This window comes from Typopeltis vanoorti, chromosome 4 (assembly GCF_054136105.1).
Source record: "Typopeltis vanoorti isolate ZY-2024b chromosome 4, IOZ_Tvanoo_1.0, whole genome shotgun sequence".
In the NCBI taxonomy this organism is placed as follows: domain Eukaryota; kingdom Metazoa; phylum Arthropoda; class Arachnida; order Uropygi; family Thelyphonidae; genus Typopeltis; species Typopeltis vanoorti.
Genome location: NC_143552.1, coordinates 82,199,545 through 82,214,661, shown reverse-complemented (window position 1 = coordinate 82,214,661; position 15,117 = coordinate 82,199,545). Strand labels below are relative to the sequence as shown.

The following is a 15,117-nucleotide window of genomic DNA, read 5'->3' as shown; positions in this document are numbered from 1 at the left end:
TGCTGAGATTTCAAAGAGATAAACTGTGATGCCTGAAACAGATCTCATAATAATAATTATTATTATTATTATTATTTTATTATTATTATTATTCAGGCCTCCAAGGAGTCAAAAGACTCATCGAGGGAGGTCCTTCCTAAGACATAAAGTCTGTCAAGACTCATCGAGGGGAGGTCCCCCCCCTGAGAAACACAAAGTCTATCATACCACTCTTTAAACTCACTGACCGTTCTCGCTCCCACCACTCCATCAGGCAATGCATTCCACGGCTCAACCACCCTCCACACAAAGAAACCACTCCTTACCCTCTTGCTCACAGTTTCCTTTTGTAACTTCCAGGGGATGGCCTCTTGTCATCACTCCTTCCCGCTGATCAACCAAGCGAAAGAACTCCCCAGTGTCAACCCTGTAACCACCTCTCAACAGTTTAAAAGTCTCAATCATATCACCTCTCCTCCTTCTATCCACCAAACTCTGCAGTCCACATTCTCTCAGCCGATCCTCATAACTATCCTTGAAACATCCTCATAACATCCTCATAACAGTCCTGAAACCATCTTTGTCATCCGTCTTTGTATCCTTTCCACAGTTAATTTATATCCTTCAAATCCTGGGAACCAAATCTGAGAACAATAGTCCAAGTGTGGTCTGATCAGAGACTTATACAACGGAATGATAACCCTCTTATCTCTGCAGGTCAGTGTCCTTCTCATAATAGCAGCAATCCTCTGTGTTACCTTCACCACCTTTGCAATATGTCCCCTAAACTTCAGGTTTCTATCAATCATCAACCCCAGATCTCTTGTCTCCCCTACTTCCTCCAGTATAACTCCTCCCATAGAGTATGCAGCCTCCCATCGATGTTTCCCAAACCTCAAGACCTTACATTTTGCTGCATTAAACTGACACCCCCATTCATTTGCCCATCTATCTAGCTTATTTAAATCCTTTTGCAGGGCTACCACATCTGCACTATTACTAATAATCCTTCCCAGCTTCGCATCATCCGCAAACAACTGAATATCCCCCTGCAATCCACTGGCTATGTCATTGATATAAAGGTTAAACAATATAGGTCCTAGTACTGAGCCCTGTGGGACCCCACTTGTAACCCTCTGCCTCCTGGAAACTGCTCCACCATACACAACTCTCTGATACCTATCAGACAGCCAATCCTGAATCCAGTTGACCAATCTGACATCCAGATCCATGTGCTGCAACTTAAATATCAGCTTATCATGTGGCACCCTGTCAAATGCCTTCGCTAAGTCTAAGAAAATTGCAGTATATGCCTTTCCCTCATCTAATGTTCTTGTAACTTTATTATAAAAGGCTAGCATATTGCTAAAACAAGAGCGTCCTTTCACAAATCCATGTTGATTCTCACAGATAACATTACCCTCATCTGCCCAATGCTGTATACGGTCCCTCACTACTTTCTCCAAGATCTTAACAACTACTGATGACACACATACTGGCCTATAATTAGACACTTCCAGTCTGTTACCACCCTTATGCAATGGCACTATCTTACCTTCCTTCCATTCCCTGGGCACCTTTGCCAAAGCCAGACTTTCATTGAAAAGCCACATTAAAGGTACTGTCAATTCCCTAGCACATTCTCTCAAAACTCGTGGCGAAATACCATCCAGTCCCACAGCTTCTGACATCCAGAGTACTCAGTATCTGAAACACACTCTATCCCTCTAAACCAGTCCTATCCCTCTAGCATTAAAACTGACTCCTCTAGGATGAAATACTCCAATAAAGTGTTCATTGAAAAATTCCACTATGTCCTCTGCATCAGTCACTCTATTCCCATTTTTATCCCACAATATCATTCTTCCACAGTCATTTCTCCTCCTACTGGCCACATAGCTAAAAAATTCCCTAGGATTTTCTTTGGATCTTAGGGCCAATCTCCTCTCATATTCCAGTTTCGCTTTCCTTACCACACTAGTCACTCTTCTGGCCTGTGTCTTATATTCCTCATGCATCTCTTCACCTGTCTCCTTATATCTCTTCCACAGCCTCTTTTTCACATGCAATTCCTGTTTAATATTGTTTGTCATCCACTTTACTCCAAATTGCATCCTCTTCTTCACTCGTGGTATACAACTTACCATTGCTGATAACAAATATTCTTTCACAATTTCCCATGCACTGGTGATATCCCGGCCTTCCAATTCCTCCCTCCATGAAACTTCCCGGAGTTGACGTCTAAGACTATTATAATCACCTGCCTTATAATTCCACATAAGTTCCCGTCTCTTTGATACTCCTGCATGTCTATTCATTTTCCAAGTCAACACCATATGGTCACTCTCTCCAACTGGTGGGAGAGATGTCAACTCAGTTATTATCAACTCTTCTGATGCTATAACCAAATCCAAAACTTTTGAACCTCTTGTTCCCTCTATTACATGTTGCCTAAGACATTTGTCCCTCAAGAATTCTAGAAATTCCATTCCCCTATTGCTACATGCATCTTCCTCTCTCCAATTTATACTACTGAAGTTAAAATCTCCCATAACAATCATTCTTCTTGCACTTGCCAAACTTAGCTGTCTAAACATCTCCTGGTCCCCATCCTCTGTGCTCCTGGGTCTGTAGCAACACCCCACTAAATATCCTGTCTTACCTACCTCTACCTCACACCATACGCTCTCAAAATCATTTGTCTCACTTCCTTCCAAATTCTCCACTCTTAGAGGACATAGGTCATCACTTATCATAAGCAGCACCCCACCACCATGCTTTCCCCTCCTATCCTGACGAAAAATGCTATACCCAGCGACTTCTATTCCTGTTGTTATTATATCCCCTTCTGTCAACCACGTCTCAGTGATCGCAATAATTTTTGGCCAGGCTGATGCTATCTGCGCCACCAATTCCTCTCCCTTATTCCAGATACTCCTGGCATTAGTATAAAGCATATAAATGCCATTGTTTCTATACCCAGCATTATCCCTTTTAGACTCCACTGGGCTCAGTGTTACCTGACATTGTCTCCCTTCTCCCAAGTATCCATTCCCACAAGAGGCCACCCCTGCTATCATCCTCCCTGGGACACACTGACTCGTTCAGAACAGCAATCTCTCCAGATGCCTACGTCCTTCCTCATTCAAATGTAAATGGTCTCTCGCATACAACTCCTCTCTTTCCTCAAATGCACTCCAAGCATCCACATATACCAGTCCTCTCTTGTCACACATTCTCGCTATTATGCCATTCAATATCACCGCTCTTCTGCTCAGCTCATCATTATCATACCTAGGCAACACGCACACTATTTTTCCTCTCTCTGTCTTCTTCCATACAGTCTCAAGCAAAAATCTCATATCTCTCGCTGCCCGACTTACATTACCACTCAAATCATTCGTTCCTACCATCACAATCATCTCATCCACCCTTTCACCTCTCTTAATTGCCATAGCCACCCTTTCTATTGTTCCTCCTGGCAAACACTCCTCATGCATCCTATCTTGAACACCACGGATCATTGAGTCGCCATACATTATACCTCTTACCATTCCCTCGCTCCTATTGTTTCCATTCTCTCCTCTTCTTTCATTCCCATACCTCTCTCTTCTACTGTTTCCATTCTCTCCTCTTCTAGCACTCCCATACATCTCTCTCATTCCCTCTCTCCTACTGTTTCCATTTTCTCCACTTCTAGCACTTCCATATCCCTCTCTCATTCTGTCTCTCCTACTACTGTTTCCATCAGCTCATCTTCTAGCATTCCCATGCCTCTCTCTCATTCCATCTCTCCTACCGTTTCCATTCTCTCCTCTTCTAGCACTTCCATATCTCTCTCTCATTCCGTCTCTCCTACTGTTCCCATCCTCTCGTCTGCTAGCATTCCCATACCTCTCTCTCATTCCCTCTCTTCTACTGTTTCCATTCTCTCATCTTCTAGCACCCACATACCTCTCACTCATACACCCTAAATTCTCTCTCTCTCCTACTCTGATTCGCCTTGCATTTATCTCTTCCATTCTCCTAATCTTATCTTTCATACTTCTGCTCTCATTCACAAGACATTCCACCTCCTCTTTCAACTCATCTATCTCCCTCTGCAGGTCAGTCACTCTTAATCTAAATTCACTCTCCCAAACAAAACCATCTCCTAAACTTCCACAGTCACTCACACCTTCCACACTATCAACTATTATTTTCTCATTCTCTCCTATCCTACTACTTGTCTTCCTACATTCATTCCCCGTTCCTGGAGCAACAAAGTCGGATATCGATATATCTAATGTACTTATTTCCTCCAACTGCCTGCATTTTGCGCACATACGCTCTCCACTCTCTTTAACAAGCCACATATGTAATATAAGTCCCATATATCCATGAGGGTCCAATAATGATAATAATGATATTATTATTTCATCCAGTTCATTATATATAATTATATAATGTCCACATAAGCAATGGAAGTGATTCTGATCAGCTTACAGCAGAGTGAAACAGAACATTTATATTATTATTATTCAGGCCTCCATGGAGTCAAAAGACTCATCGTGGGAGGTCCTTCCTAAGAAACACAAAGTCTATCAAGACTCATCGAAGGGAGGTCCCCCCACCCTAAGAAACACAAAGTCTATCATACCACTCCTTGAACTCATTGACCGTTCTCGCTCTCACCACTCCATCAGGCAATGCATTCCATGGTTCAACCACCCTCCATGCAAAGAAACCACTCCTCACCCTCTTGCTCACAGTTCCCTTTCGTAACTTCCAGGGATGGCCTCCTGTCATCACTCCTTCCCACTGTTCAACCAAGCGAAAGAACTCCCCAGTGTCAACCCTGTAACCACCTCTCAATAAATATAAAATATTAAATAATATATTGAGATATTTACATTTACTGAAAGATTCTGCATTAGGTTTATTGTCATTTTTACATGACTATGAAGGAAAAGATCTGCAAAGAAGATGCTTCAGAAATTTCATGTTCATAATAGCACAAATAATTAAAATGATTACTGCAATTCACCAGTCTATTGCAGCAATGGTTTTGGACTTGTAACTAGTTTGGGTACAGAAATATATAACTGACAAAGGTTGGTTACTGACTTATCTGAATGAAGCCTGAAAAGTATTCTACTACAAAATGCTAATATTCTGGCTTCCATTACCGTTCCTCATCCTCTTTACTTAAAAAAAAGGTTTATGCATATTGATTCTGAACTTGTCAAAAAAATTAAAATTTTTTTGCTAAAGTGGAATATTATTATTATTATTATTATTATTATTTATTATTGTTATTATGTGACACCTCCAGGGAGTCTAAAGGCTCATCGAGGGAGAGTGTGCCAACAGCATCGAATGATTGATCCCCGTCCAACTACTAACCGTGCTCAAACTTGCTTAAGCCATTAGTAGCAGAGGCTCTACCAATCGACCAACCTTTGCTGGCTAAAAAAGAATACAAATTGGTAATTACCATATTCATGGATATTTCCACCAATGTGGATAATTATCTCTACTTGTGAAGTGATGGATAATTATCCATTTGCAGATAATTTGTGTTTTTGGTAACATAATAAAGTTTATCAAAAATGCTATATTTTCTTCATGAATGGGACAGTAGAACCAATCATCTTCCATGGATAAACAGCAGCAAGGAAAGAAATCTTTGTTCAGGATTCAAAAAAGTATTCTAAGAAGTTTAGTAGATCTCCATGCATTCCTCTTCCCACTGTTTCATACAAAAGCAGCATTATTTATTTATGCATTAGACTAGTGTAATAAATGTTTTAAGCATTTATTGACACAAATATCTAAGTCTTTCAGATGTCAAACTCAAATAAGGTATTTTTATAGGATCAGACTTAAGAAAATGAACTGCAGATGAATGATTTGAAGAATCATTAACAACAACCATAAAAAATACATGAACTGATTTCAAAAATTTAACAGCAAACTTTCTTGTGAGCAAATATTCTGCTATCAATATAGTCAAAGAATTTTGGAAAATCAAGTTATAATATGGGCTTCTTACATTCAGAAATGAGAGTGTTTCTCTGAGAATACTGAAGGTAAGAGTAGTGAGAATTTAACAAGAAGAATGAGTGCTCATCGTAGCAAAAAGAGATAATGTGAAAGAGCAGCAAATGAGCAGTAAGAAAGTTATGAAAATGTGCGTGAGTAATAATCTGGTGAAATAAGCAATCATTGGTATCATAAGTAAATGGCAAGTAGTGTAGCTCATGCATAGTAAAAGTTGGTGAGAGAGAGAGAGAGTAGTAAGACAGAAAGATGCAAAAGATAGTGGAATGGTAGATGAATGAAGGCAGAATCCTTTTATCCTTGAAGCTAGTATGAAAAATAAGAACATGAGTGAGGATATTAGAATAGAACCAGTAAGGCTGAGGAATGAATTCAGGCATGTGTAGAGTGAGATAGGGTACTAAAAGAAGTGATTGGTCATTAGAGGTATAAGAAGGATGGTGCCAGTGGTAGATGAGTCAAAGATGAATGACCAACATTGCAGTGGTGGAAAGTAGTAGTGTAGTGCTGTTTGGAGAGTCTGTGGTGAAATATGTGAAAATGGAGCAGGTGTCAAAAGTATGTCTGAGAGGAGCAATGACAGAATGAGTAATTGGGCCATGGAGAGGAGTTGACTGTGATTCCTAAGAAAGTGTGAATGAGGTAGCAAGGAATTTGTAAGTGTTGCTAGAAGCAGTGAAACAGAAGAGCATGAGTGGGAGAAATTGTATGTTGCCAAGGTATGATAGCAGGGAGCTGAGGAGAAGATCAATGATATGAATGGCATGATAATTAAAATGTGTAGGAAGAGAGGAGGGTGTGGATGTATGGAGTAATTTTGAAGGTATGAGCAGTCTGCTGCAGATGGTCTGCATTTAAGTGAGAATTCGGTGTGAAGCTTTGTTGATGAGAAGAAAAGAGTGTATAGCCAGTCAAGGAAACAAAAACTAGATGATGAGACTGTGAGTAAAAGTTATCAGGATCGGTGTGAGATAAATGATGAACAAAGACAGAACAATGATGTAGGATGGGAAAAGTGAGGAATGGGGGGAAGCAAAGGGGGATCAGGGGATATATATAAGCTACTATGCTTATATACCAATGCAACAAGTATTAGAATAAGGTATGGAATTTGTGGCCTTAATACAGTTAATCAGTCTGCAAATCATTGGTGTCAGTGAGAAGTGGTTAATGGAAGATGATGTACTTGAGGGAATAGAATATGATGATTATAGCATTTTTCAAAAAGACAGAAAAGATAAAAGAGGAGGTAGGATATTAGATGATTTCAGAAGAATTTGCCCTTGCAAGGAACTTGAAGAAAGCAGTATTGATAATGGCTTTGAGGGCATTTGGTGTAATGCTGAGGTAAGCATGAATTTTAGATATTTAGTAGGGTGTTGCTACTAAATATCTAAATATCTAAAAAAATCTATATTTTCTGGCCTAAATAGGCCAGAAAATGTAGAGGGAGATGATTCTGAAATGTTGGTAAAGATGAGAGTGGTGCATGACAGGAAGGTAATAATATTGGGTATTTTAACTATGAAAGAAATGACTGGAAGCAGGGAATAATGTGTAAAATAAGGATAATTTACTGATTAAAATAAATCATTTACAGGCCAATGTGGAAATGGAATGGCCAGGATAACAAGGAGAGTCACATTCTTTAAACAGCACAAATCCTACAATACCCTGGGCAATTGTAGCAGAACTGACAGTATGATCTTGGATAGATTTTGGTGCACTACCCTATCTATCCATCAGCATTAATAATAGAAATCACCATGAAGAGTGCCACTGTCACCCTCCATGCACATGACTATCCTTGCTAAACAGGTCATTTCATTTCTTGTCTTTTCAGAGTGTGCACATTAAAGTGCTCTGGTAATGCTAACTTAATCTACTGAAACATTAGCCTGTAAATAATTATTTTTATTATTATTATTATTTTTTTTTTTTGCATTCCAGTTTCTAGGTAGTTTTCTGATCCAGAAAATGACCTAGTCATTTGGGAATATGTCAATAAGGAGACTGAACTCCTTGAGCCACTTAGGAACAACTATCTTATGCATGTAGTTGAAGCAACATGTGGGATACAAGTGTTGGATTTAATAACATCATCTCATACAATGATAACAACAGAAAATGCCACCAGTTAGGGATAGTGATCATGTGGTTGTGACATTGGGAGAGTCTAGGTAAGTGCAAGCTTCAAAGAACAAAAGAGGTGTGTGGAGTTACAGAACAAGAGACTATGATAAATTAAGGAAACAGACTGGTGATGATCTGATCTGATTTTCCCTTTCAGTTGTTTTTGACCGTAGGTGACTTTGTAGGCATTGCCCACAAGCATTCCTAGTGAGATTTCACCATTGCTTTCCCCAACCCCCAATTTTATCCAGGCTCAGGACCAGCATATGGCTGGGACATGTTCATGACTGTAATCCGTGTGTGTTCTGGGGGACGAAAAACCAGAGTTTCCGGGTGAAAAAAAAACCCTGCCTCCATATGAGACCGACTAACTCACCTTTAGTTGAAAGAGACCGGATAAAGGTTCATCACGTCACTGATGGGAGTCAAACCCAGGTCTCTCTGATCAAAGGGCTTCGTCTCTACTGACTGAGCTATGGAGGCTCTGACTGGTGATGTACAGTGGCTTAATCAATTGAAGGAGAGAAAAATTAGCCTGGGACATAGTCTGAAATCAGTTACTTATGGCAATATCAAACTGTATTTCTAAAGTTATGAGGATAAATAAAGTAGGGATGAAATGGAGGAGATATAAAGAACAAGGTACCCTTCAGCAGCATGAGGAATATAAGACTCAGGCTAGGAAAGTGATAAGTGTAGTGAGGAAGGAGAAATTCATATACGAAAGGAGACTGGCTGAAGCAGTAAAGCAAAACTATATAGAATTCTACAGTTATGTTACTAGCAGAAGAAAAGATGAATATGGAAGATTGACTTCAGATGGAACACTGATCACAGATGTAATTAGTATTTTCCACGGAGTAGAAATGCATCCATCAGTGTTCCATGTAGTAGAAATACTCAATGAGTATTTCATTAGTGTATTTCATGTGGGGTGGGGGGGGGATTAGGAGTAATATAGGAAGGAGGACAGAAGACTGACAATTCAAGAATAGGAAGTGTGTAAATAAATTACATAACTTGATGCTAATAAGACTGAAGGACTGGATGGGTACAGAAATGTATTAAAAGAACTGCCAGTGTCCATGACTTGGTTGTTCAATGTGGTGATAGAAATCAAGCTGGAAACAAGGATAATGCTACAGTGAACTTTACAGAACAAGATTTCACAAAATCTGCCATCATGTTGGAACATAAACATGATTAGAAATTACTGTTGGTATTTAAAAGGAAAAACAACTTGCATCAAGAAAAAATGATGACACAGTCACTAAAGACAAAAGAAAAAAGTTTTCTTCAAAAAATATGTCTTTCCAAATAAATATATTTTTTATCCCACACACTGGTCTATAGAGCATAGAGCATATACTACCTCAACAGTTCCGTGTGAGGCAAGTAGTCAGGAAGAAAGAAGGAACCTGGTGATTTGTTTATTGATTTAACAAAATTGCAGCAGGTAACAATTAATAAAGATATAAAGATCCTGCTGGATGAGTTAAATAGACTGACAGTGTGGGCAAAAGATACTGGTTCTTCTTTAATCTAGTAAAGTTATACACTTTGGACTGAAAAGATTACAAGTTATATAGTGAACTGTTGGGAGTTGACCACCAGAAACTGATGAGATTAGAAATTTGGGACAGACAGAGCACTGAAGTTCAGAGAACATATTGCAAAAGTGGTAAAATAGCTAAAAGGATCACTTGAATATTGAAGGTACAATGACAAGTAGAGACAGAAAAGTTATTATCCTCTTTATAAGGTTTTGATAATGTCTCCTATTGGTTTTCTGGTGAAGAAGATCCAGAGGCAAGTGATCAAAATGGTGAATGATCTGTGAAATGGTCTCTATGAGTACAGGTTAAAGATTTGTATATAGTTTGGCTGATAAGTGGAAAAGAAAGATATAATAATAACATCTAAGTTACTAAACTGGTTATATAGGATTCATGTAGAAGGAATTTTCCAATACATGACAAGAAGGGAAGGAATAATGGGATCACCCATGGAGTTGTATAGAAGTGTATGTGATTAGCAAGGTTTTTTTTTTGGGGGGAGGTTGTTAATGAGTGGAATGAGATGCCAAAGGTAATCACAAGTGCTTTGTTAGTGAAGTATGACACTGAGTGAATAGCAATTAGGATAGAGCTCCTGTGATGAGTCTTTGGACTCCATGAATATGCCCACAAATAACAATAATAATATAGATGGTAATGGCAGGAAATATAGAAGATGATGAAATGCCTACACATTTTTAAAGCAATTGGTTTGCCAAGTGCAAAATGAGCAAACATCATGGGGGATTTTAATTATAACAATATGAACTGGGTAGGAGAAACAGCATACAATAATAAGGGAACTGAATTTCTGGAACTGTTGAGAGGAAAATGTTTCAGGCAGATGGAGATGAGATGGAGAGAACACAAGGATCAAGAGTTTTGAATTGGGTCATAGTAGTACAGGAGAATCTGATTATAACTGAGAAATCATACTTGTCCCCATTTGGCAAATGCAACCATCATGACCTACAGGATGAATGGAAATGCAAAAGTATCAAGGAGGAAAAATTTATGTGGAATTATAAGGCATAATTATAGAAATTAATTTTTAATTTCTATAATTAATCTTTAGGAAATTAATCTTTAATTATAGAAAACAACTGAAGTAATTATTATTATTATTACCCAAGACCCCATGAAGTAAAATACTCATCAGGGAGGACCTTTTATCATACACACAGCACATCATACCGTGCTTTAAACACACTCAAATTCTCTACAGACACCACACTCTCAGGCAAGGCATTCCAATCGTTCACAACTTTGCATGAAAAAAAAAACCTTCTTCTCACTCCCCTGCTCACACCCTCTTTATACAGTTTCCAGGGATGACCTCTGGTTCTTCCCTGATCTCCCAATATTTTCTGTAGAACCTCTCCAGCATTAATCCTATACCAACCCCCTTAATAAGCTGTAGGTCTCTATCATATCTCTCCCTCTTCCTCCTGTCCTCCAGACTCTGTAAGTTGCATCTTCTCAATCTTTCCTCATACTCGACATTCGAGAGGTTAGAAACTACTTTAGTCAGTCACCTCTGGGCCCTTTCTCTTCATCCTTCTGAAAACCAGGTGACCTAATCTGGGAACAATAGTGCATGTGTGGCCTAATCAAAGCCTTATACAATGGAACAAGAATCTCCCTACTTCTACAAGTCAGTGTCCTCCGCATCATTCCTAGAAGTCTTTGTGTTGTCTTCACAATTTTGGCTATGTGTCCCCTAAATTTCAGATCCTTATCCACTATCACCCCAAGATCTCTTATTTCCTCCACCTCCGACAATATATCCTCACCAAGCATAAATTCTGTATCCCATTTTTGTTTTCCAAATTTTAAAACCTTACATTTTGTAACATTGAACTCACATCCCCCATTCCCATGCCCAATCACTCATTTTATTCAAGTCTTCTTGTAAGGCCACAACATCTTCTCTACTCTTCATGGTTCATCCCAACTTTGCATCATCTGCAAACAACTGAATATCTTCATCCAAATCTTCACCAATATCATTAATATACAAGTTAAACAGTAATGGCCCTAAAACAGACCCCTGAGTCACACCACTAGTGACTTTCCTTTTCCTGGATATCACTCCCCCATACACAACTTGTTGATATCTGTCAGATAGCCAGTCTCTAATCCAGTGCACTAATCTAATATCCAACCTCCACTCTAGTTTGACTATCAACTTATCATGCAGTAATGTCAAAAGCCTTTGTGGAATCTAAGTATATTACTGTGTATCCTTCTCCTCTGTCCAAGGAAGCAGTCACCTTATTGTAATAAGTAAGTAGATTACTAAAACATGACCTCCATTTAGCAAATCCATGCTGTTCATCAAAGATAATACCATTGTTGTCAACCCAACTCTGGATCCTAGTTCTCACAAGCTTCTCTAACAACTTAATCACAACACCTGACACACAGATTGGCCTATAGTTTGATGCTTGAGTTCTATCACCTCCTTTATGAAGTAGCACAATCTTGCCTTCCTTCCACTATTTTGGAACTTGAACCAATGCCAGACTCATATTAAAAAAATATGTCAAGGCCGGATCAACTCCCTGGCACATTCCTTCAGAATATGTGGTGATATATTATCAAGTCCTACAGCCTTATTAACATCTAGTTTGCTCAACTCCCCATACACCTCTTGCTCACTTACAGTCAGTCTCTCCTCCCCATCATCAACTGTTCTCAATCTCTCCATGAAGTCATATTCACAAGTTTGAAAGACCTTTATGAACTGCTCATTAAGTATCTCCAACAGCTGTCTTTATAATATTTTCTCAAATCAATGTCATCCTTCCATAATCATTCTTTCTTTTGCTGGCTACATATTGAAAGAACTCCTTAGGATTCTTTTTGGCTTCATTAGCTTACTGCTGTTCATACTTCACTTTTGTTACCCTCACCAACCAAGTAATTACCCACCTTGCCTGGTCTATGTAATCCTTATGGAATTGGTTATTTCCACATTATGTTGCCTCCATAATGCCCTTTTTCTCTGTATCGCATGCTTAATCTCTTTATCCATCCATTTCACACCTACCTTATTTAACCTTCTCACCCTTGGAATACATTTAGACATTGCATCTACTAGATAGTTCTTGATGCACAGATAATACAAGAGAAGGAAGCCTCAAGTGTAAAAGATAAAGCAATTTGCAAAATGGATAGGAAGGGAAACTTGGCTGACTAAAGATATTATACAAGAGTAGAAATGAGAAGAATAGAATCTTTTGTATCCTTCCCAAAATTAGGAGTGTTAAAGCATTAATTAATAAGCACATAACATTTGCTCTTCCTCTTCTGCTCTAGAACAAGTGCTTTTCACAATCAAACCTTTAACAGAACCAAATGACTACAACCTTATCAAAATTCAATGGATAATTGGCTCCTACACAGGTAGATAAAATGTTGAGTTACCAAATGATCATTTTGCAAAAATGAAGTGAATGAATTTATAATGACATGTGACAGGAAGTGTAGGAATAGAGGTAGATGAATTGGAGGTGTTTAGTCCTGAAGCCCATATGGACACCCTCTTATGCAATTACCAGTGATGACCACCGACTGTTTCTCTCCTAACATATACCAAAAAAATTTCCTCTGCATCAATCCTGTAACATCCTCTTTTAGTAACGTAGATGTTTCTGTCATATCCAGTATATTCTGCCCATCAACCAATTTTTGCAATCCACAAACCCTCTTTCTATCTATCTATCTTCACAGGAAGCATTCCACAAACTCACTATCTTGATCACTTGCTTCTAAATCTTCTCTACAACATCCTCATTCCCAAGAAATAAACGTGTGGCCATCTGAAAACCTTATAAAGAGGAATAATAACTTTATTCTGCTGGTCAGTGTGTATGTGTGTTCTTCAACAACCAAGTAGTCTATGAAATACTTCAGCTACTTTTGAGTAGCTAAATCCCTACCTTCATCAATTTCCAGCAGTGAATGAATTCAAAGGAGAGGTATTATGTGAATAGAGTTGGTTGGGCCAGCAGCAATGAGTCTTCTGATTCCATTGCGATGTCAATGTTATGATGATGATAATAATAATAATTTAGATATTAAAATTCATTCATTTTATACTGGTATGGCTCAACAAAGTTTATTAGAAATCTCAAATATCAATTTTCATCAAAATCCATCTGGGAAGAATAGCTCAATTATACATATACAACATAAAATGATGCTAATAGCTGCTTATGCACTGATGAGAAAGGAAAAACACCCAATAATAACAATAAAAATCTCTCACTTACCAAGTGACTTACAGGAAACATGAATAACTTCTTGACTGGGACAATTAGAAGGAACAAAGATGGCTGATGGTCTGGAAGAATGACTGAAGTTAGACATAAAGAAGTCTATAGGAAAAGAAGAAACATAAAGTAGATGGACAAAATAACACTTAAAACAGTATGTACTTCAGGGTAGGCATCTTTTATCTACACAAATTCATAGAAAAGAGAAGAGGATAGAAAAAAAACAGAAAATACATCTAAATAGTATCACTGTGTACCATTCTATAAGAGATGGTCTGCAAAAAAAAATGACACAAAGTTTTTTTTTTAAAAGCAGAAGAGAAAGAAAATAAAATATATTTTTTGAAATACTATCTTATGTTTGCATAGTGCAGGTGCATTGGATGAGGGAGACGGATACACAGTAGTATACTTAGATTTTGCAAAGGCTTTTGATAAATTACTACATGATAATTGATAGTGTCAAACTAGAAAGGATAGGGTTGGATATCAGATTAGTGCATTGGATAGGAAACTGGCTATCTGATAGGTATCAGCAAGTTGTGTATGGGGAGCAATATCCCAAAAGAGGAAAGTCACTAGTGGTGTGCCTCAGGGGTCTGTTTTAGGGCTATTGCTGTTTAACCTGTATGTTAATGATATTGGGGAAGACTTGAATGGGGATATTCAGTTGTTGACAGATGATGCCAAGTTGAGAAGTGTGAGAAGCAGAACAGAGAAATATTAACTTTGCAAGAGGTCTTGAACAGACTGAGTGAAAGGCATGGGAATGAGGATGCCAGTTCAATGTTGCAAAATGTAAGGTTTTAAAATTTGGAAAACAAAGATGGGATGTAGAGTTTACACTTGGTGGAGATATTTGGAGGAGGTGGAGGAAATAAGAGATCTTAAGGTTATGGTGGATAAGGATCTAAAATTTAGAGGACACATTACCAAAATTGTGAGGACAACACAATGAATTCTGCCAATGATGTGAAGGATACTGACTTGTAGAAGTAAGGAGCCTTGATTAAGCCACAAATGGACTACTGTGCACAGATTTGGTCACTGGTTTTCAAAAGGATGAAGAAATATTGGAAAGTACAGATTGGCTAAGGTAATTTCTGGTTTCTGTAATGTTGAGTATG

At 38.4% G+C, this 15,117-nt stretch overlaps 1 protein-coding gene across 1 annotated transcript in view; it reads right to left on the bottom strand.

Moving 5' to 3' along the window:
• LOC150107452 (uncharacterized) overlaps positions 1–15,117 on the bottom strand; it is a 133,536-nt gene that overhangs the window by 83,482 nt on the left and 34,937 nt on the right. The window contains exon 7 of the mRNA XM_090391302.1: positions 13,988–14,058. Coding sequence (XP_090247428.1) covers positions 13,988–14,058 — 71 coding nt within the window. The remainder of the gene's footprint in view (positions 1–13,987; positions 14,059–15,117) is intronic.